Genomic DNA, 22,029 nt, shown 5'->3' on the forward strand with positions numbered 1-22,029 from the left:
CCTGCTGGATCCCCCTCGGCTTCCTCCGCTGCAACCATCAAACCAACTGCCTCTCTCTCTCTCGCTCTGCGCGATGCTCTCTCGGCCGCCCTCGCTCTCTTTCTCTCTGGCACGGCGCGCGGGGTTTATGTGTGTCCAGTACTGTACGGAGGGAGAGAGAGAGAGAGAGAGCGAGGGGCGGTGACGTCACCTCTCCCATGGCGTCACATTGACGTAGCGCATACCAGGCGCTCTATGTGGAGGCAGAGCCCACATAAATGCTCTATTTGACTTTCTCCCCTCAGACGGCGCACATAAACAAACCCGCGTTACAACCTCACACTTTGCAAAGCACCCATCAGCACCGACACGCTCGGTGCACGGGGACGGACGCAGACACGCTCCTCACACTCCGGAGTCTGATTTTTATTTTTATTTTTTTAGATTTCATTTTCTTTCTACTTTTTTTTCTACTTTTAGAAAAAAGTAAGAGGAAGAGCGCGAAACTTTTTAATCTTATGCCTCGCTAAAATAAGTCATTATTCTTTTTTTATATTTTTTTATATCACTTCAAACTTTCGGTGATATTCTGGATGGAGATAGGATATTTCATACGAGGTTATTACCACATGTAAAGACGGAACCGCTACAGCAGACCAGTAAGTCAACTGAATGAATGAATGAATGAATGAATGAATGAATGGATGGATGGATGGATGGATGGATGGATTGATGGTGGACTGCCAGACTCGTGCAGAACACGATTACCGTCTCGTGTGCTTGTGTGTTCATGCCTTTTTAATAATTTAATGCTGTTTCGTGCTGATGTTGCACTCTGTCTTCCACGAGTCTAACTTTGAGCGCCTCTAACCTGTTGATATGTCAGGCTCCGCGTACAGCTGCTCACGCTGCCTGTGCGCCTGTGAGAGCAAACCAGGCTGGAACTGAATTTAATTTGCGGCAGGGAAGGTATCATATCCTTTCCGGTTGTCATGGAAATGAGATGTCTCTCATTCGCACAGTGAATAGTGGAGTTAGACACACAAATGGTCTGAGTGGTCTAACCCACATTCAGACAGGAGCCCAGAGAGAAGAGTTAATGCTTTTTCTTTTTTTTTTTTTCATTTTATCCCATGTATGTGTGGGTTTGTTTTGTTTTATTTTATTTTAATGCGATATGTGTTTTCAAGGAAGGTCTGGACTCAAATGAGTGTTTTATATATACTGTGTGACGTGTGTATGCGAGTGTGTGGAAAAGTGGGTGTGTTTGTGTTGATAAACCATGCCGCTGATAACTCACTTTATGAGTCGCTTATCACGGAACACCTTTGATAAGCTCAGCCTGCAGCTTCTCGGGATTAAGACCGCAGCGCCAATCTCGATTCATATACACAATATTAATAAGCGGGTCAATCTGGTGATTGACTCCACGGGGGCACGGCCTCACTTCTTCCATGTGACGACACACTGAATAATAAAGCGATGCCCAGATATTTCCTGGTGTGATTTAGAGAAAACACGTGGTATTATTTAACAACTACGCGGTCACTTGCCTGTCAGTATAGTTTATGATAAGGTGCTGCCATTGCTGAGTTGAGGTAACTTCAGTAACTTGCTGATTTTACACCCCCCCTCCCCAAGCTCCTCTCACATCCTGAAGTTTACGCACGCACGCGCACGCAGCCACGCACACACGCAGGCACTTCTGACAGTCTCCGAGCTGATTTACAGTACTCACATATTTCCCTGGTCACCCCTTTATGTCCTCTCCTTTCTCTGTCTCTGTTTGCTGGAAGCCTTGCGCTGTCCGGGGTTATTGCTGCGAGGGGCTACCGGGGGCTACCGGCGCTCCGGGGCGCGTGCTTTGCAGCTCTTCTGCGGTTCTCTTGGTTACCGGTGCGCGCGGGGCCAGAGCCCCAGCGGCCAGCTCCTGTCTGAGAAGAAATCAAGAGGTGGATCCATTTGTTCATTAGAGAAGACATGCCGAATGTGTCAATTTACATCAAATTTAATTTCTCCTCCGACAAACACAATTTGGCTTCATTCCGTAAACCCACGACCCTTTTACGCACGAGTTTGTTCAAAAATAGAGGCACTGACTTATGACGATTTAATTTCTTCTGTTACGATGACAAATTGATTATTTCGGTCGTAGATGGTCTGTGTGTGTGTGTGTGTGTGTGTTGTCAAGTGGCTCCATACAGAATTAAATAATGGTTTAACTGTATTAAATCAGATTTAATAAAACACATGTTACACAGCTCAACTTGTTTGTTTACTCTTATTTGTTCAGTTTGTTTCAAAATACTTTGAGGTTCAATAGATCAGATATTTATCAAAAAAAACAACAACAAAAAACAAGGAATCATTAAAAGGGGTCACTGAGGTCTTGGTGGGGGTTTTTTTTCTTTCTTTCTTTCTTTCTGAGAACTGGTCTGCAAATTGAGAGTTCAGGGAAAAGTGGTTGTGCTGGATTAGTGTGATCAGTTAACAAAAAGCTAAAGTACACAGCAGGCTGCAGGTGCTGGTGAGTATATTGTGGTTTTAGACGCACACTGGAGGACTGAGTGGTCTCTCGCAATGCTGAGGTGTCTGTGTGTATACTGTATTTCAAGAAGAGAGGGAGAAAGAGACAGAGAGAGAGAGAGAGGAGAGAGAGAGAGAGAGAGAGAGAGAGAGAGAGAGAGAGAGAGAGAGAGCAAGAGAGGGAGGGAGAAGGAGGGAGAGAGAGTGCGTCTATATAACTGAGTGTGTGACAGAAAGGGGGCGCTCTGGGCCTTGAAATCCGACCGCCACGGCGAGTCCTTCTGCAGTCAGAGGGAGTTGGAGGCGCACGGCGCACCGGAGTCCGCTCGTGATAGTTTCGGGTCCGACTCTCCAAAACATTTCGAGGTTTTGCGTGTCTATCCTGGATGAACCCTGAGCAGGCGAATACGGTGTTTATCAGAGGCAAGAGAAACGATGGCCTGGCGCAAACTGCTTTCATAAAAGTTGTCACTTTTGTAGGTCTGTATTTTTCTTTTCTTTTCTTTTAGTACTTCGTTTGTCTGATTTAATGTATGCTTTGCAGAATTTAAGTTAAAAAATAATAATAATAATAACAGCGTAACACTTTAAAGTTAGAATGAAACTTGCCGCCCACGTAAATGTAAGTTTTGAAATGAGCCAAATGTCCTTAGTTGTGGGTTGTATTACACTTTGTTCGTAGCATAGATTTAATGACAGATCTAATGCCAACTTCAGTCTGTTAAATCCAAATGTGTAAATATTCACTTTTATTTAAGATTCAATCTGCACGAGCAGCCAGAGTCTCCTCTATAGATCACTGTTTCGGCGAGTACTATCTTGTTTTGACACGCGCTCAGTTTATGTCCACTTTCATCTCTCCCTCTATTTTTCACTCATTTGCTGACACTACCCGGTCGGCATGGTGGTTTGTTTTTATTCAGAGTCGTCTATTTTCAGATGAATAAACTATGTTTAATATTGTTAAAACTGCTGTCTGGCTATAATTGTGGTTTTATGGGTTAAGAATGTTTTCCAACCTCACCTGTACTCGCAAAGTTTGTAAAAATCAAAAGAAAGATGAGTTTTCATGTCTGGGGGGAAAAAATTGAAAAGATCGATTGTGGCATGGGAAAGACAGTTGCATATCTTTTTCTTTCTTTTTTTTTTTTTTTAATGTTTCTATCTTTTTATCTGAGACTCAAACCGGGGATTTAAAACAGATCTAATCTCTCCCGCAGGCACAGGTTCGGAAGAGCGCGCCCGGCCGAGCTTGGAGCCCCAGCGATCCGACACTCCCTCTGCGACGCCCGCCGAGTCCGCCTTGCTCCAGGAGCCCTGTCACGGCCGCAGCCACGCCACCCCTAAACCCCGGACACCCAGCACCATTCAGCGCGAAGCTCTTTCACCAGGTACACGGAGGAAACCGACGCTCACACACTTTCTTTAAACTTCAGCTTGGCTTTTTATCATTTTGCTTTCTTTCTTTCTTTCTTTCTTTCTTTCTTTCTTTCTTTCTTTCTTTCTTTCTTTCTTTCTTTCTTTCTTTCTCTCTCATGTTTTTAAGATCCATGTAGAAGCTGCTTATTTTCTTATACGCAATCAGTGTGGCGGGTTTGGTGACGTGAGTTTGGTGATAATTTATTCCACAAAAATGACCAATAGTCCAGAGTAAAATATACTATACAGGTCAAATTCAGTCAACAAGTACAGTTTTGTTAATTTTTTTTTTTTTAATTTTGGTAATTTCTTCTTTTGTAAAATCAAACTCGAGATGAGCATGTGCAGAGATTATTTTCTTTTAGTGTTAGGTTTCCGGTTTATGAGTCCGCGTGCGTTTGTGTGAGTTGGCGTTTGAGCTGGCAAGTGCGGACTGAGTTGACATTTTATTTTGACCTTTTACTCACCAAGATGAGATACTTGTGAGACTATGCACACCTAAATACATAATCTGCGGACTATAAAAGCAAGTCAGTCTTCGATCCTCTTTGTGACTCAACGAGGCTTTTGAAAAGTCCTTATGAAAACTTTAAATTGTGGATTATATTTATGTTGCAGCATTTCGGCAATATTTGTAATTGTAGCCTATTTTTACGCTTGGCAGAAGCGTTTGCATATAAATGTGGTCCTTGCTAAATTAAACACCTGATCTGGCTTCAATATAAATTACCCCAAAAACTCACTGATGATGTAATCTTGTCTTCGTCTGTTGTGTGTCGGCATGAATGAAATTGCTTCACTTTCTTTATTGGCGAGCATTGAATTCGAACGGTTTGCCTCGTGAATCACTGACAAAGAAATGCATTTTTATATTTATGTCTGCTGCTTCATGTTTTCATTTGTTAGATCTATGGCATTCTGACAATGAACAAGCGCACTCAGTTATTGGAACAGCTGCAGTTTGTCCAGTTGAAATGCACACCTCGAGGTTAGAGACTGTTTCCCTTCACCTCACTATGCTGCTCCACCTGTGTTGCTTGGGTTGTCTGTCTCCCCTGCTTATGCACGCACACGCACGCACACACACACACACACCCACACACACACCCACACCCACACACACACGGGTGCTGTTGAATGACAGATGATGCAAACCTGTCAGCGTGTGTGTGCGTGCGCGCGCGTGTGCGCCGTTTAGTGGAGGCCAGGTTTGTCGCCCAATGTAAAGGGTGAGACATTCGTAGACACAAGTGGTTTTACAGGTTCCTTTCAGGATAAGGGTGAATGTTTTTAGCAGGATCGGTACATACGGTCCTGTGTTTACATCTGGAACACCATTAACAATGGAAGTGTCTGTACATGTGTATCACACACACACACACACACACACACACACACACACACACACACACACACACACACACACACACACACACACACACACACACACACACACACACAGAATAAAAGTATTGAATTGTGCAATAGTTGCTGGTGAAATACCCTATATGACAGGTGCAATAATTCTTGAACACATGTACAAACACAGATGCCTGATGATCTGAGGTCTGACCTACTGACACAACACACTGAGCCACAAAGTTCACCACTGTACACGACCCCTCTCTCTCTCTCTCTCTCTCTCTCTCTCTCTCTCTCCCACCTGATTAGTTGAGGAAGTTTTTTTGGGTAACCCACAGCCCAAAGAGGCCCCATGACGCCATATGTCACTTCATGCGTGTACCCTTTTCCACGTGGGCTGGTCACTTAAAGACCAAAAAAAAAAAAAAAAAAAAAGTTGATGGCGTCACGTGCACGTATAGCCCACGGTTTGACTCGTATTGCGAATTTCGGATAATCCACCAATTAAGCTTGTTGATAAAATAATAAGAAAATATTATATCCACTTTATTTATGTTTGTTTTTCGTCCTTAAACAGAAAGCTTAGATTGAGATTTGGACCATATGCTTTTCATTTCTGACGTTCAAAGTCTCCACAGAAATAAATAAGAGAGGGGGGGAAACATAAAGTTAAGTCGGTGAATATGCTGTATTGAATTTTTTTTTCTTTACTTAATTAACGCTTTGAGTCATCCTTTTGTTTTCCGAGCCCCCAGAGCCGAAACGCACGCTACCCCCCCCCCCCCCCCCCCCCCCCCCCCAAAAAAAAAAAAAGACTTAACAGTTTAATTGTGTTCGAGCGAATAAATAAATGTGTCACTCTGCATGTATTCCCCGTAAGTGACGTGTGTTATTCAGAATATATGACCTCGCGTTGAAGGTTTCGGGCTGTCTTGAACATTTCCTATTATAACTGCATGTAAATTGCAATTCATGCAAAATAGAGTAATTGCGCTCTTATGACGCTTAAGGCAGATAAGTAGATGCTTTCTTTAAAATACCTAAAATGTCCTTTTATCCGCCCCCCGCCCCCCCATTTATGGGTCTAAGTGAGTCCGCATGGATGGAATTTGTGAGTGCTTCAACAACAGTAGGACCGATCGGTCCCGTATTTGACTAGACAAACATGACGCGCGGTGGAATAGGGGCGATTACGGCAGAGCGCGCGCATGCTGGGCGTCAATGGGAGCAGCGCTGTGTTGACAGTTCCCTGCTCAAGAGCGACGAGCAAACACCACAAAACCCCGGCTGCGCCGACACTCGGGACCGATTAAAGCCTCGCACACACTCAGCGCGCGGGCGCGCTCAGGAGGACGCAAGCAGACGCAGGTGTCTCGTATTACGTAAGAGGTTTGATAAGAGGAGGCCGCGTGCAGCACGCACACACTTAAGAGATGATGGGATGGGGTTGCCTGTTGCTGGGAGTTCAACTGAATGAAAGTGTGTGTGTGTGTGTGTGTGTGTGTGTGTGTGTGTGTGTGTGTGTGTGTGTGTGTGTGTGTGTGTGTGTGTGTGTGTGTGTGTGTGTGTGTGTGTGTGTGGCAAGCATCCAGCACCACCATGGGGTTCCATTGTTTTTTTTTAATGTTATCTCATCTGCTTTGCCATCTGACTAACCAGAGTGTGCACCCACACACGCACACACACACACACACACACACACACACACACACACACACACACACACACACACACACACACACACACACACACACACACACACACACACACACACACACACACACTTGCTTCGCGGGCTTTAACTCAGCATCGTGTGCCAATGAGCCACAGCTTCTCTAACCAAACTAACTGCGGGAGATTGAGTAGTGTTTGGGGATTGTGAGTGTGTCTGTGTGCTCCAAACCATTCTTCTATGCTTTTTTTTTTTCCAGTGTAAGTGTACGAAGAGTTAATGCAGGAAAGTGAGGCAATACATGGAAAGAGTTGTTCAAAGCCTGTCATTGAAAGGTGCATTCAGAAAACGTTATTAGCATCATGCAATCTGTCACTCCCCAAAAGCTGAAAAAAAAACCCCACTGCCTGTTCCAATAGAGCTGTGCAGAATTTTTTTTAGACGTTGAACGAATGATGGCACAGACTTGAAGTACCTCTGTATGCATGTGCCTGTAACGCAGTCTACATACACCCTGTAGTTTTACAGTAAAATCTTTTCTATGCTCTGCTTCTCTCAGTGATCTTTTTTTTTTTTTTTGTCAAGTCCTGCTTCTGTGTTCAAAAAAAAGTTTGTACGCTTGTACGTCAACGAGCTCTCTGACTAATGATTGCTGTGTCCTCACTAACATCGGAACCGTACTGTCAGAATGAAATGTTCGTGGTCTGATGTGCCACGCGGCTCTAACCGGTACGTGTGCTCTGTTTCCCGGCAGACATGCCCTGTGTGCAGGCTCAGTATGGGCCCGCCCCACCAGGCTCAGCCTACTCTGGCCAGTCCTTCAGTTACCAGGGCGACAGCTACGGCTCTGACCTTATGACCTCCGACTACACCAAGCTGGACTTGGGTGGGGGCGAGATCTCGGCCGCCGCCACCACCTCCCTCCCGAGCTTTAACGTCTTCGTGGAGGGGAGCTACGAGCCCAAGTCCTCATGCCTCTACCAGATGCCCACACACAGGCCCACCATCAAAAAGGAGGAGGAGAGTTACCCAACTGCTCCTCCACTGGAGACCATGGCCTCCTCCGCTATGTACTTTAAACAGTCCCCCCCTTCCACCCCCACCACCCCGTCTCTGCCACCCCAACCTGGCTCGTCCTTCCTGTGGGAGGAGCACTCGCTGGTCCCTCCGTCGCACCCCCACTCCCTGGGCTCCAGCCTGGACACGGGAGCCCTCAAGTCACCGCGCTTTCCGCATTTCTACCAGCACTCGCCGCCTCACAGCGGGGGCAGCATCGGTGGCTACGAGAGCCTGGGAGGAGGGCTGGTCCGCACCTCCTCTTCCTCCTCTTCCTCCTCCTCGTCGGTCTCCCATCCCCACGGTCCTCCTCTGGAGCAGCCCATGTACCAGCTGCACCGCGGTGCCGGTGGCAGCAGCCTCGCCTTCCGCTCCCTGGCCCTCGGGCCCTGCGGCCCCCTATTAGGAGACACCCTGCCCTCGCCTCCCCAACGCGGCCCCCAGGGAGAGGGAACCTGCGCAGTGTGCGGGGACAACGCAGCCTGCCAGCATTATGGCGTGCGCACCTGTGAGGGCTGCAAGGGCTTCTTCAAGGTAAATGTCTTTAACGATCAGAGGTTCCACTTTCATCTCCGCTTCCATTCTATTTCCATCTTGTTTCCTTTTTTTTTTTTTTGACCTTTGTAGAAACAAATGCACTCACCACAGACATAAACCTCCTCAAAATATCCCACAGTGTCTGTGACTCTACTGCACACTGACTGATGGGATTATTTGGAGCAACTCTGTTGCCTTCGTCGTTGCTCCCACACCGCGGCCTCTTCTGCATCGCGCCGATCACTTTCTGAAGTCACTGGGAACGTGCAACACGCCCATGGGTCGTGTCTCTCTCATCAGTCAAGTGGGCAAAGTGCGCACGTGCGTGGTCTCCGGGCTCGTAGGTCTTGCAAGAGAACGATTAAAAGTCATTGTCAGATTGTTTGACGCTCCGGAATGAATAGCGGTGAGAAGTGATCATGAAAGGAATCCTCTCTTGTAATCAAAGTTTCCTTTCGGCATGTTTGCTATGAATCAGTGGCCACAAAATTGACCACATTTCACTGACAGAATGCAGGGACTGATATGAGTCAGTCCGTAATTCAGGCCGTCGAATGAGTTAATCTCACACTTTCCTAGTTATTGTACACGTGCACACACACACTTGTCATTACCAAGAGACGGATTTTAGTCACTAATTTTTTTCCCTCTTTTCTTTTGTTCTTCATAAAGCACGACACACACATAAAAACAATCATGAAAATATATATTTCTCTACAGTAACGTCATATTTACATTCCCACTGTCAAATCATTTCTTTGCAGAACCCCCCCCCCCCCCCGTTTTATTTATTTATTTTAAATTATAACAATTTCCAGCACACTTGTTTAAGCATTCTACTGGTTGCATGGGACATGAGAGCGCAAATTAAGAGACAGCAAGAAGGAGGGTGCAAACACGGAGGTAATTGAATAATGCCTCTGGTAGGTGGAAATGAATTATCCTTCTTTTCAATTAGTTTCACAATTTGTTTTTATTTGGTAATTAATGAAAACATCGTCTGGTGGCAGCAGGCTGCGGGCTGTCTGCTCTCTGCCGCGCTCTGCAGCCACAACGCCTGTCGAGCCTCGCCATGTTTCCTCTATGCACGCATGCAAACGCAACCGACCATGCACTCAACATATGCGCACGGCCACGCAGGGAAAAAAAGAAACGTAAAACATGAAGGCGTTTTTCTGTCTGTTGCACAGCCAGTCGGGGATGCAACAGCAGAAACTGAAACATGCTATTCACACACCTGCTGTTTCTCATAAATTCTCAGGTACATTACCTCCATTATCCTGATGGTCTTATTGTTCCCCTAAAAATATTTTCCTGATTATATTTAATTATCCATGAATAGTTATTACACATTAAACTATAGTCGAAGCCCGCTGTGAATTATTCTTATTTCATTATTGCAATTTGATGCACATTTTCCTTGTGAATTAATTTAGGTCTTTAATAAGTGGTGTTTCCTGTGTTTGTTTTATTTTGTCTGAATAATGTGTTCCATTCACTGGTTTCCATTAATTTAGAGGACCTATTCAGAATTAGAATTTTTTAAAATTAAGGACTATCTTAGCTGCAAGTATAAAACATTTTGTTACAAACAGCAAGGACAATGAAGCCACCTGTTTTTATGCACTTACTCCCAACCGGGGACTTGCTTTAGCTGCTCTTTTATCCGCCAAAATTCACATTCACCTCAACTCAACTGCACAGTTTTTATATGCCATTGCTTGCACGGCACGTCAGGTACAGCTGAGAGTCGTCTGTCTAGTTTTGAAAGAAAAACAAGTTTTCATCACTTGAATGCACATATGGGGCGAGCACATTAATACACGTACCAACAGAACATACTGTTCGTATACGTCAGTGCATGCCTCTGGAGTTTGAATGAAAGTTATTACTACAAACAATTTTGGCTCATAGATGCTTACCTATGTTTTTTTTCCCACTTCAAACACTTTTTGCTAAGAGAGACAGAAAGAGAGAGAGAGACAGAGAGAGACAGAGAGACAGAGAGAGAGAGACAGAGAGAGACAGACAGACAGACAGAGAGAGAGACAGACAGACAGACAGACAGACAGACAGACAGACAGACAGACAGACAGACAGACAGACAGAGAGAGAGAGAGAGAGAGAGAGAGAGAGAGAGAGAGAGAGAGAGAGAGAGAGAGAGAGAGAGAGACAACAATAGATCTAAGGCAAGGGAGGGGATGGGATTCGGGGTGAGGGTGGACAAAGCCCCTAAAGGCATTTCATTTAAGCATAGGCTATTAGCACATGTTACATGTCAAGAATCTGTCTCTGCTTGCCTCCATGCAGCCCCTACGACGATCACTGCATGCTCGCCTCTGGTAGCATCGTGTGTGTGTGTGTGTGTGTGTGTGTGTGTGTGTGTGTGTGTGTGTGTGTGTGTGTGTGTGTGTGTGTGTGTGTGTGTGTGTGTGTGTGTGTGTGTGTGTGTGTGTGTGTGTGTGTGTGTGTGTGTGTGTGTGTGTGTATTTCTTAATGTGCTTCAAGTGCGCATAATTCATTGCTGCGTTCTGAGTCTCAACATTTTACTGAGCCGTTTTTTTACTTCATTTAATGTGTCCACGTGAAGTTGAAACAGAGAACAGATGAATGTGTAATTAAAATACTGCAAAGTATACCTTACACTGGCTCATTCACAAACTGCAATGAATGAGCATTCAACTTAGAATGTAGAAGAGTCATTTGCAGGGTTGATAATCATACTGACGTGATTTGTGTGTGAGACGCTCTTTACCTGTGCATGTGGAAGAAGCACACAGGAACCTCTGGCCCTAACTGGTTGTATTTGGTCAGACAGGTCGTTTCTCCGATGTGACACCAGCCACGTACCACTCTGCGTTCAGAGAGCAAAGAAAAGTCACATGAATTCAAGCCGACATGCACGCACGCATGCACGCATACGCCGAATAGATAAAGACAGTAAACAGCAGGAGACAGACCGGCACTAACTCATGAGAGCTCAATTTATCTGAATTGCAAACAGGCATTTCTAGGAAACTGTCTATCTTATAAATGAAGCCCTGGGGTCAGCAAGAAGAACAACGTCACCCTCACACAAGAACCACAACTCAGATACATCTCTTTCACCTGTGACCTTTGTACTCTGTGCACGGAAACACATGTTTTTTGATGCTTAAAACATTCCACCCTAAAATCCATTTAAAAAAAAAAAAAAAGATTTACAGTACTCGAGTATATTGGATTGAATGCGAATGGTCAAATAAATGCCTGTGTAGATAAACATCAGCATGGATTTTGTGCACATTTAACTCCTGATTTCAACAAAACAGATTAAATTTTCCCTCGACCATATTAATGACCATAACTAACTTATCCTTGCCTGCACGGGTCACTGACCAATGAAGGGATGAGAGGGAGACACTCACAGTGATCTGCAGTGCCATGACAACGACTCCCATCCGGCGCTTGCGCCTATTATGCGTCAGTTCCGCACTGGCGTCGGAGCATATGGAATAATTGGTGTCTTATTGGTTTCCCGGGGGCACCAGCATGTGTGGCGCAAGGGGTTCCTAATTGGATTTGTTTTGATGTGTTTTAGAGGCGTTAAAGAAAAGAGGATGCTGTAGCACTTTCCGGGTGTGGAGTTTGTTTAAATTACACTGTTTATCCAGGACTGGAGTCACAGCTTAACAGCATATGTAATGTAAACACTCTGCAAATCAGTGTATTTCCAGTGGAAATGTGAGTTGCCTATGTAATCAGTTTGTTCACAGATTTGCACCCCAGGTAAAAGCTTGCACTGGAGATGGAATGTCGTGTTGAGTCAATTGCAGGACTTTTAGTTACTGTGCAGTCAAACCCGCAAAGTTTGGTACAAAGTTGTAGCCAATCAATCACACTGGTGAATGTCAAAGAAACATGGAGAGAGGGACTAGATATGAAGGTTGGAGGTAAAAGAAATTGAAACATGGAAGTGGGGGAGTCAGTAGATAACAGACAGCCAAGGAAAGGGATCAGCTGATACATAAACAACAGAGCAACAGGCAGCCTGAAGCAGTAAAATGAATATGAACCGAACTAGGGTTAACCAATAATGGTTAAAAATAAACTACTATATCCAGAACAAGACTGTGATGTGGAAAGACAAGACTCACTGAGAGAAACGAGACTTGTTAAAACCCAGAAAACCCAGAAGACGACACATACCAGGCAGAACTCACTTCCTGAAACAATCCATCTTGTCAAAGGCACCTATAATCATTGGCAGCATGGCCTGCAGGCCTCACTTGGTTTGGTCCACAGCTCCACGCCAAACTGATCATATTAGTTTGTGGTTTCACATTAGGAACAATCAGCTGCTTCACAAAGAGCAGCCCTGTTCTTGCCCACCGCACCATGATAGACAAACCCAGGCTCCGTGTCCAACTATATAGACGCAACTTATTCCACTTCAAAGCTGCTCACTTCTTCCCTCTCCTTTTCCTCAATCAGATTTTACCCAGGGTAAAGGCATTTACTACTCTCTCAGTTCTTATTGTCTTTCATTCACGCAGCGCGCTCACCCCCACGTGGCCCGTTTCTGATTTCATTTTAATAAGGTCAGTAATAATCGCGCGAGCCAGCCAAGGAGAAAACAGCTCCCACGGGGCCCGTGGAGAGAAGGCGCGCGGCGCGAGGCCCCGGAGGTGCCACGAGCTGACCCGCGAGCTTCACAAACAATCTGATCACGCAGCTCTCGCGGCCGCTGTCTCCCCCCCCCTCCCTCCCCATCTCGCGGGACCCGCCTCGGCACGCCACGCGCCCCATCCCCATTGTCAGCTCCGGCGCTAATAAAATTGTCCCTCCTGCAGGCGAGGCATGTTGGAAAATTAATTTTATCTAATTATACTGATGTCACCGTCGCCTTTCAGCGCGTAATTAAAATCTGACCTGCGAGCTTCTGCTTTCATTCTTTGATGGAGAAGAAGAGGGGGGAGAGAAGGGGGGGGGGGGACTAAATTGAATTAAACAAATCAAATATTAGGTGTTGATTGTGTTTGGAGGCTGATTATCTTGCGCTGCCTTGTTTCTTGTTTCTCCAGCGCACTGTGCAGAAAAACGCCAAGTATGTGTGTCTGGCCAGTAAGAACTGTCCTGTGGACAAGAGGAGACGCAACCGCTGCCAGTACTGCCGCTTCCAGAAGTGCCTGAGTGTGGGCATGGTGAAGGAAGGTAAGAGCCCACACACCTGACATACACGCACACACATCTTGATCACGCAACACAACCCTGACCTCCACGCGATCCTCACAACTTACGCCTCTGCAATCAGGGTTTAATGGGCCGGTAATGATATGGCCCGTGGTAACATCACACACGGCCATGCAGGAACTCCATCCTCTCCTCCGGTGGGAAAGAAAATAGGAAATGCAGCCCGCCAATTAGGCCCCAACACGATTTAACCTCCTTAACCCGGGATGGGTATATACGAATAACAAGAGTAGAACTGACCACAGTAGTGCAGTCGTTCGCACTCAGTGTGTGGAGTTTGCAACTTATACCTGTGTGTGGGTCTTCTCTAGGAGCTCCAGTAGATCAGGCTGAATGTGAGTGTGTGTGTGTGTGTGTGTGTGTGTGTGTGTGTGTGTGTGTGTGTGTGTGTGTGTGTGTGTGTGTGTGTGTGTGTGTGTGTGTGTGTGTGTGTGTGTGTGTGTGTGTGTGTGTGTGTGTGTGTGTGTGTGTGTGTGTGTGTGTGTGTGATGTACAGGAGGCGACTTCTCCATAGTGTGGCCTACCTTCACCCCTCTTGTTCAGAACTGATGCTCTGTTGATGTGGAGCGTCAGGCCGTCCTTGTATCCAGACGGTTCTCACCTGTCTCCTGTAATACCCCCTCACCACCACACACAAATGTGCACATAAACCCAAATAAACCCACACATCACACACACCTTTCTTTTCTTTTTTTTAAAACTTTGAGCCTGCAGCTTGTGGAACAGCTCCACTGCCATCTGCTGGCATGCTGCCTCCTGTGTTGGGACAGAGGTGCTGCTGGACAGCTGACATGGAAAAAAAAAAAAGAAAAGAAAAGTATTTTCTTGTTTTAACTCACAGTTCCACTACAACAAAATACTGATATCAAGCCAATCAGAGGAGAAACAGGAGTCCGTTGTGCATGCGGCACTGGTTTTATTATCGCATTCAGCTGAAATAAACACTTTCATTGTTGCCTCTTCTGTCTTTCCTCTCGCTCACAGTGGTCCGTACTGATAGCTTGAAGGGGCGCCGAGGCCGTCTGCCCTCCAAACCAAAGAGCCCCCTGCAGACGGAGGCGTCTCCTCCTTCGCCGCCTCTCAGTCTGCTCTCCGCTCTGCTCAGGGCTTATTCCCACTGCACACCCCGTGACCTTGATTACAGCCAAGTACGTACATCACTTAATTACTCTCAGCGAAGTGGCCCCTTTTTGTTTGCTTGTGTTTTTTGAATTCGATTGAATGGCTTCGTTGCTCTCCTTGTGACACAGTTCAGCGCTGCAGACCCCCCGTCCTCGTCATCAGATGTGGATCACATTCAACTCTTCTACAGGCTGCTCACCATCTCGATGGAGACCACGCGGTGCTGGGCTGACCGGCTGCCCGGCTTCTCCGAACTCCAGCGTGACGACCAGAACCTGCTCATCGACTCGGCCTTCCTGGAGCTGTTTGTCCTGCGATTGGCTCACAGGTAAGGAGGCGAAGATGAAGCCTTTCTATCAGCAGCAACACCCTCATGACGTCATGGGGAGAAGTTAATGTCGCACATCGACACAACTCTAACAAAAAAGTACTGAGTGACATCTTATTAGGAATCCCTTCATTTGCTGGGATCATTTTGCACGTCAGTGTAAGAACAAGAAGCGTCTAAATATGCCTTACAGTACAGCATGTAACTGTGCTGGAAACACTGTGTGCTGCTGTGTTGGTGTATCTCCAGAGTGGGTGGAGTGGAGCTGAGTAATCGCCATATGAACCAAATTATGAATGGAGTCTGTAGCTATGACAGCAGCTACACCCACAAAGTTCCGCTCCTCTCGTCCGATATCTGACGCACACAGAGAGCTCTGTGTGTGTGTTCAGCAGGCTAAAACTGTGCTAACATTGTGAACTGTGAATTGACAGGATCAATTCCATCTGAAAACCAGTCAGCTGAGAAACTGAAAAGGGCTGTTATGGTGGCAAGGGGGATACATATTCGGGTCAGCTGACTTGAGACAGGCAAGGAAGTAGAATGTGCGTGCGAGCGTGCGTGCGTGCGTACGTGCGTCCTCGTGGATACCTGTGGTGCCGTTGTGACTGCCCCCGGCCCGTCTTTGCCTCAGGGTTACCCCGGGTTACCGCTCTGCTCTTGCAAGGTATGCGGCTGGTTAAATTTATGGGGAGTAGGGGGGCCAGGCTACAAGCTCATCCTTTTGTCTGTGCTGTCGTCTAGGGCAGAAGACCAAACATGGTCAGACATACAAGCGCACTTACTCTCACACACATACACCCACACACACACACACACACACACACACACACACACACACACACACACACACACACACACACACACACACACACACACACACACACACACGGATGATGTAGAGTCCCCGCCTTCCTCTTCCCCGTGTAGGTCCAGGTGCATGGTGGGTAGAGTAAATGGGCGGTGGCATCACAGTCCCAGCAGGAGGAAGAAGGAGGGGGTTCAGGCTGGGACTCTGAGTCACTGATAATACTGAACGCATCAGGGCCTCAGTCAATGTGCGCAGACACGTGCACGCGCACGCACGCACGCACACACACACACACACACACACACACACACACACACACACACACACACACACACACACACACACACACACACACACACACACACACACACACACACACAATGCTCATCTTTCCATCTTCCAAACTCCCACTGCACAGTGGAAAACACACATAAAAGCAGCACTGTCTTCCATTCTCTGTCTTCCGTGAGAGCAGAGGATGCAGCCGACTCTCTGGTCTGGTTCCTGACGCGGCCCTGCTTTGACCCCGCGTTGAACTGAGATGCCTCGCAGACTCCTCCCCATTGCAGGCGTGTGTCCTGTATGATTCTGTGTGTGTGTGTGTGTGTGTGTGTGTGTGTGTGTGTGTGTGTGTGTGTGTGTGTGTGTGTGTGTGTGTGTGTGTGTGTGTGTGTGTGTGTGTGTGTGTGTGTGTGTGTGTGTGTGTGTGTGTGTGTGTGTGTGTGTGTGTGTGTGTGTGTGTGTGCGTGCGTGCGTGCGTGCGTGTGTGTGCGTGTGTGTTCAGCGTGCAAAGAGTAAATTTGCCCCACTCTTCGGGGCCGACATTGCTGTAAGCGTCCCGTTACCAAACAGTTTCTGTGGTTATTGGTCGAACGCCGTGGTGACGGAGTCGTCAGGGGTGAGAGGAATGTGTGGCAGACATCCAGCTGTTTGGCTGTGTGCGTGCATCTGCCTCGCTGCTTATCTCACAGTCTGTCTGGAGACGTTTGCTCATGTGCTACTATCAGACTGAGGTCAAATAGTAGTGTGGAGAAGAAAAAAAAATTAACCAGGTAAACCTATTTGAAAGGTAATTAGTCACTTCCTAAAATGCAGACTATGTTAGCGAGGTGGAACATGATACTTGTGGCTTTACATTTTAGATGTAATCTCTTGACGTCTGTGGGACCACCTGACAGTCGATCACTGAAATATATTGAGTCCACAGAGTTTTTTACATTGCAAAAGCAGTTTCAAAAATATTGTAAGTTGTACGACTATCATCGTAAATTTAATGGTAATATAACGGAGTAAACTTGTGAAACTGTCAGAGTTCATGCTACTATGTTAAGTAATGGGAACTATCCATAAAAGTTGTTAGACAACAGACTTTTGTTTCAACTTTTTTTTTTTTTTTCCATGTCAAAACTGTAACTTGGGCCTTTGCATTTGTTTTTGCTCTGCATCATCTCCCAGCACATGCCCATTAGTTATTCCCTCATTTCCTCTCTTAATTTTTACATCTTTATATGTCGCAGACAAACTCATTTTAACTTTGATAACTGCTGTTAACGGCTTTTGTTTGTGTGTAAAACAGAGAAAATATATTTTTTATGAATGTTCGACAGAGTTAATGAAGTGCAAGCCTCTTTATGCAGGCGTCTGGCTGAGAGTGGGTGGAGTACCTCTTTTAAATCGTAGTAACGATAATTAGACACAAATGGTATCACATCTTAAGCTCCTGACTGTTAAAACCCAATGTTTGCACAGGGTATAATTTGAGTTCCCCCCCCCCCCCCCCCCCCCCCCCACCTTCAGTTCCTGGACTCTCTGTTCTCACATCATCTGTTTTCCAACATCACACTTTCTCCTCCCGCGCAGCATCCTGCGTCCCTTTTAGCTTACTCTGACCCTTCGCCTTCCTCCTGTAATAAACACTGTAGCAAAGAAAACAATGCATGTCTTGTGATCGCTAATAAGGACCAGTCATCACCGCGCGCTCTCTCTCTCCTTCTCTGCTTGATGATGAAGAAGTGGGATGTTGTGTGTCGTGAGTAAGTGATGGTTAAATACATCTGAAAAGCCTTTTCATTTCCTCATTAAAGCTCTGCGTTTCCACTGCACACCACAGTCTGGGCACATTAAAGCCATAACTGTTACCTATCTGCAAATACACACGCACACACGCACGCACGCACACACACACACACACACACACACACACACACACACACACACACACACACACACACACACACACACACACACACACACACACACACACACACACACACACACACACACACACACACACACACGCTCAGAGCAGCCCTCTGCCCTAACCCTTCACCCCACCCCACCACAAGGAAACACAGGAATGTTTTAAAATGCTGTAATTTGGAAAACACAACGTTAATCAGCTGCATGCTTGTGTTTGATGTGTGTCTCATTTGTGTGTGAGTGTGCACACTGCCAGGTTTTCTCATTGTTTTTTATAGTAATTGTTTCCTTGCCCCGGTATCTTAAGCGATATTTACAATACGTGTGGGGAAAATACAGACTTCAACTGGAATGGAGATTTAACCAGCTCTCCACCCCCCCATCTCCTCTCCTCTCTCTGTTCCCCAGGTCGACGCTTTCAGAGGATAAGCTTGTGTTCTGTAACGGCTTGGTGCTGCACAGGTTTCAGTGCCTTCGTGGGTTCGGAGAGTGGCTGGACTCCATCCGTGACTTCTCCACCCACCTCCAGAGCCTCAACCTGGATGCCTCTGCCTTTGCCTGCCTGGCTGCCCTCGTCCTGCTCACAGGTACCAACACATCTCCAATCAAAAATGATCGGTGGCTAAAAGTAAGACTGGAGGATTAGAAGAATAAAACCCAGCAACCCTTCTTTTCTTCTTCAGTGTTTCCATGAGAATGGGAAAGATTTTTATTGCCTGCTATGTTCAGCATCCAAGGAATTTGTTTTGGTTTTTTGGGGGCAGCACTGAATAAAAACAAGAATAGACGAGGACACTTTGCACTCACATATAGTCTCATAACAATTCCATTTACACATTTTCACATGAAGCCCCATTAAAACTTATCAACGATAACAATAGAATGGACATATTTACAACATATATAAATGCTGCTTTAGGTACAAGTACAGCCGGATTCACTCCACATAAATACTGCCCAATCAAGCAGAAAGAATACATGAATATACATATGGACGCCTCATCTTTTCCTTTGTCCAGAGCTTCTTTTTTTTTTTCATGTGGGATTCATCGTCATGGCTAGCAGGTGGATCCATCCACTAACGTCACACATACACTCAAAGACACACACGTGCACTCGCACATCTCTGCCTCAAACTAGAACCCGATACCCAGAAGCACCTGCTGCACCTGCCACACACCTGGTTCCTATAATCAGTGCTCATGTGTGAAAACTAGTGAAGGGAGAGTCAGCATGCATTCTGTGAACGCACACATGTGACAGAAGTAGTTGTCAGTAAAATGCAAAAGAAAATGTAACCCGGCGTGACAAAGTAGATGCTGCAATTGAGTGTTCACGTTTCCCTTTTTTTTTTCTTTCTTTTTGTTTAATCCTTTGATATCATAGTCAGAATCGGTGCATTATTAGGCAATAGGTAAACCCCCTCCCAGCCCGGCTGTCCTCAGCTTCCCCACCTCCTCTCCCTCCACTTTTTTTTTTTTTTTTTTTTTTTTTTTTATGTCTGAGCCCTCCGACCCTGTCCTCACTCTCTGGGGGAGCACTTAACTCTGTGCCTGATCGACCTCCTCACCGTGGAGCGCGGCTCTGGAATGGCATCTGTGGCGTTCTCAGTGGCGCTCTGCCACCTCGGCAAAGCGCACAGCACAGAACCACGGCCGAGCCGCCAGAGCCACCAGGCGATCGACCACTTCAGAGTGGCCTGTGCAGAAAGGCTCCCATCGATCCCCCGGCAGGAGCTCACGCACATAGAGAAAGGAGGGATAGCGAGAGTGGGAAGAAAGAAGACAGGGAGTCAGGAGTGTGTGAGAGGTCTGAAAGCCGTAGTGAAAGGAGGGTTGGAGTGACTCTGCACCAGCAAACACAACAAACAAAAGAGTCACCATAAACAAACAATAAATAAGCTTCAGATAATGGATACCTCAAAGTGAGACTGGTCTCAGTGGCAGCCTCCCTGCGGAACACACCAGCTGTGTGTGTGTGTGTGTGTGTGTGTGTGTGTGTGTGTGTGTGTGTGTGTGTGTGTGTGTGTGTGTGTGTGTGTGTGTGTGTGTGTGTGTGTGTGTGTGTGTGTGTGTGTGTGTGTGTGTGTGTGTGTGTGTGTGTGTGTGTGTGTGTGTGTGTGTGTGTTTTAGGGTGGGGGTTGGACACTCTGCAGAATGAGTTAGTGTCACATTAAGCCTGGTACGAGTGCCACTGGAGTTGCCATGGGCACATAGTGTGTGTGTGTGTGTGTGTGTGTGTGTGTGTGTGTGTGTGTGTGTGTGTGTGTGTGTGTGTGTGTGTGTGTGTGTGTGTGTGTACGCGCGCGCATGCGTTTCTAATTTCATTTGGCTGCTCACAGGGCAAATAATCGGCTAATTGTTGAGCACTTGTGTTTCCGTCACAGTTCAAAATTTTTAAATTGCAGAGATTCTGTGTTGAGGGTGTGCGTGCACGCGTGGGTGTGTGTGCGTGTGTGCGTCCATGTGTGTGTGCAGGCAGTGTGCTGGGGGCTTATTAGGTTAGACTGAGTATTGATCTGTACTGAATGAGGCAGGTTAAGGCCTGTTAAGAACATGAGCCATACAGGCTAATGAGGTGGAATTCAATATAAAAGAAGATGTAGCTAATGTTCTTTCAGCTGAATGAGATCTGATACTTGTGTATAACGTGTGTATTTCTTCTGTGCCCCGCTGACTTAATCTTTGGTGTTTAATGAATTGTTCCCGTCTCCTTGTCTATCCACAGAACAAGTTCCAGGTTTAAAGGACTCAAAGCGGGTTGAGGAGCTGCAGAATAAAGTGATTTGTTGTCTTAGAGACCACTTGGGCTGTGGCCCTTCTTCCTCCTCATCCAAGGCCGCGCCCCCACTGAGTCGCGTCTTGGGTTTGAGGGCAGAGCTCCGCTCCCAGAGGACCCAGGGCCTGCAACGAATCTTCTACCTGAAGCTGGAGGATCTGGTACCGCCCCCACCGTTGATTGACAGGTTCCTGGACACTCTGCCCTACTGACGGACCGGCAAAAAGAATATACGGAGAGAAACCGACGTTACGTCCTGTTCTGGCGCCCACGTCTCGCCCACCACCACCCCCCCCAACCCCCCAACCCTCCAAAGGAGCATGCACACACACACACCCAGGAGAGAGAGACACGCTCCCTTCTGACCGATGCAAAACTGAGAGAACCGATCGTGTGCTTCTCCCCAACAGGATAATCAAGCTCGAGCGCCTTTCACTCTAACGGACAGCCACATAACCGCTTTTCACCTGTATAGAAGACATTTATTCCAACGCTTTACCACTTTTTATTTGATTCTCCTGTTTTTCTCACGCGGGAGGATGATGCTGCTGAGATGGACGAAAGAGAAATGACTTTTTGACTGTCCTCTCTGTCCCGGTGGCAGATCAATTGGTTAAAAAAACAAAAAAGAAAGAAAAAAAAAAAAAAGACACAGGGTTTATAAGTCTTGTTTATCTGTGTTTTCACCTGGATCGTTCAGCCCCGGGGCATCTTTCTAGAAAGTAGGGGAGGAGAGATGTCAGTGTGCAAGAATGTTTTTAGAGCTGTTGATGTTGAACTGAAACACGAGTCACCTCCTGCTGAAAGGAGGAAGGTGGCATTTTCATATTGAGACGTACGGAAATGTCAGAGGTCAGTTATCACATGCCCAGATTGGGAAGGGTGGGGGGGTGGGGGGGGGGGGGAATAAAACATAAAAACATTACAACACAACACACAGATATTTTAAAGACACATGAAAGTGGCAGTTGAGGTGGGCTCTTAATAACAAAGTGCAATTTCTTAAGT

At 46.4% G+C, this 22,029-nt stretch overlaps 1 protein-coding gene across 2 annotated transcripts; it reads left to right on the plus strand.

The window, feature by feature from the left end:
* Nucleotides 1-298: 298 nt before the first annotated feature.
* nr4a3 (nuclear receptor subfamily 4, group A, member 3) lies at nt 299-21,895 on the plus strand. Of its 2 annotated transcripts, XM_080500627.1 has the most exons (9): nt 299-638; nt 3,726-3,896; nt 4,831-4,912; nt 7,713-8,548; nt 13,615-13,744; nt 14,768-14,931; nt 15,034-15,233; nt 18,652-18,830; nt 20,971-21,895. In XM_080500627.1, exons 3-9 carry the CDS (start codon nt 4,849-4,851, stop codon nt 21,231-21,233), a joined length of 1,836 nt encoding a protein of 611 aa, XP_080356753.1. In that variant the 5' UTR covers nt 299-638; nt 3,726-3,896; nt 4,831-4,848; the 3' UTR covers nt 21,234-21,895. The 2 variants fall into 2 exon arrangements, with proteins under 2 accessions (XP_080356753.1, XP_080356752.1); XM_080500626.1 differs by lacking the exons at nt 299-638; nt 4,831-4,912 and adding an exon at nt 2,660-2,985.
* The last annotated feature ends 134 nt before the right edge of the window (nt 21,896-22,029 follow it).

The sequence above is a fragment of the Blennius ocellaris genome (genome assembly GCF_963422515.1).
Source record: "Blennius ocellaris genome assembly, chromosome: 8".
NCBI lineage: Eukaryota > Metazoa > Chordata > Actinopteri > Blenniiformes > Blenniidae > Blennius > Blennius ocellaris.

What these genes read in the sequence shown, in the direction of transcription:
- nr4a3 (XM_080500626.1), top strand. Translation starts at nt 2,892, where the DNA reads ATGAACCCTGAGCAGGCGAATACGGTGTTTATCAGAGGCAAGAGAAAC. An exon ending in AAAAGTTGTCACTTTTGTAG is followed by an intron (nt 2,986 to 3,725) that starts GTCTGTATTTTT and finishes TCTCTCCCGCAG; the next exon opens with GCACAGGTTCGGAAGAGCGC. An exon ending in GCGCGAAGCTCTTTCACCAG is followed by an intron (nt 3,897 to 7,712) that starts GTACACGGAGGA and finishes GTTTCCCGGCAG; the next exon opens with ACATGCCCTGTGTGCAGGCT.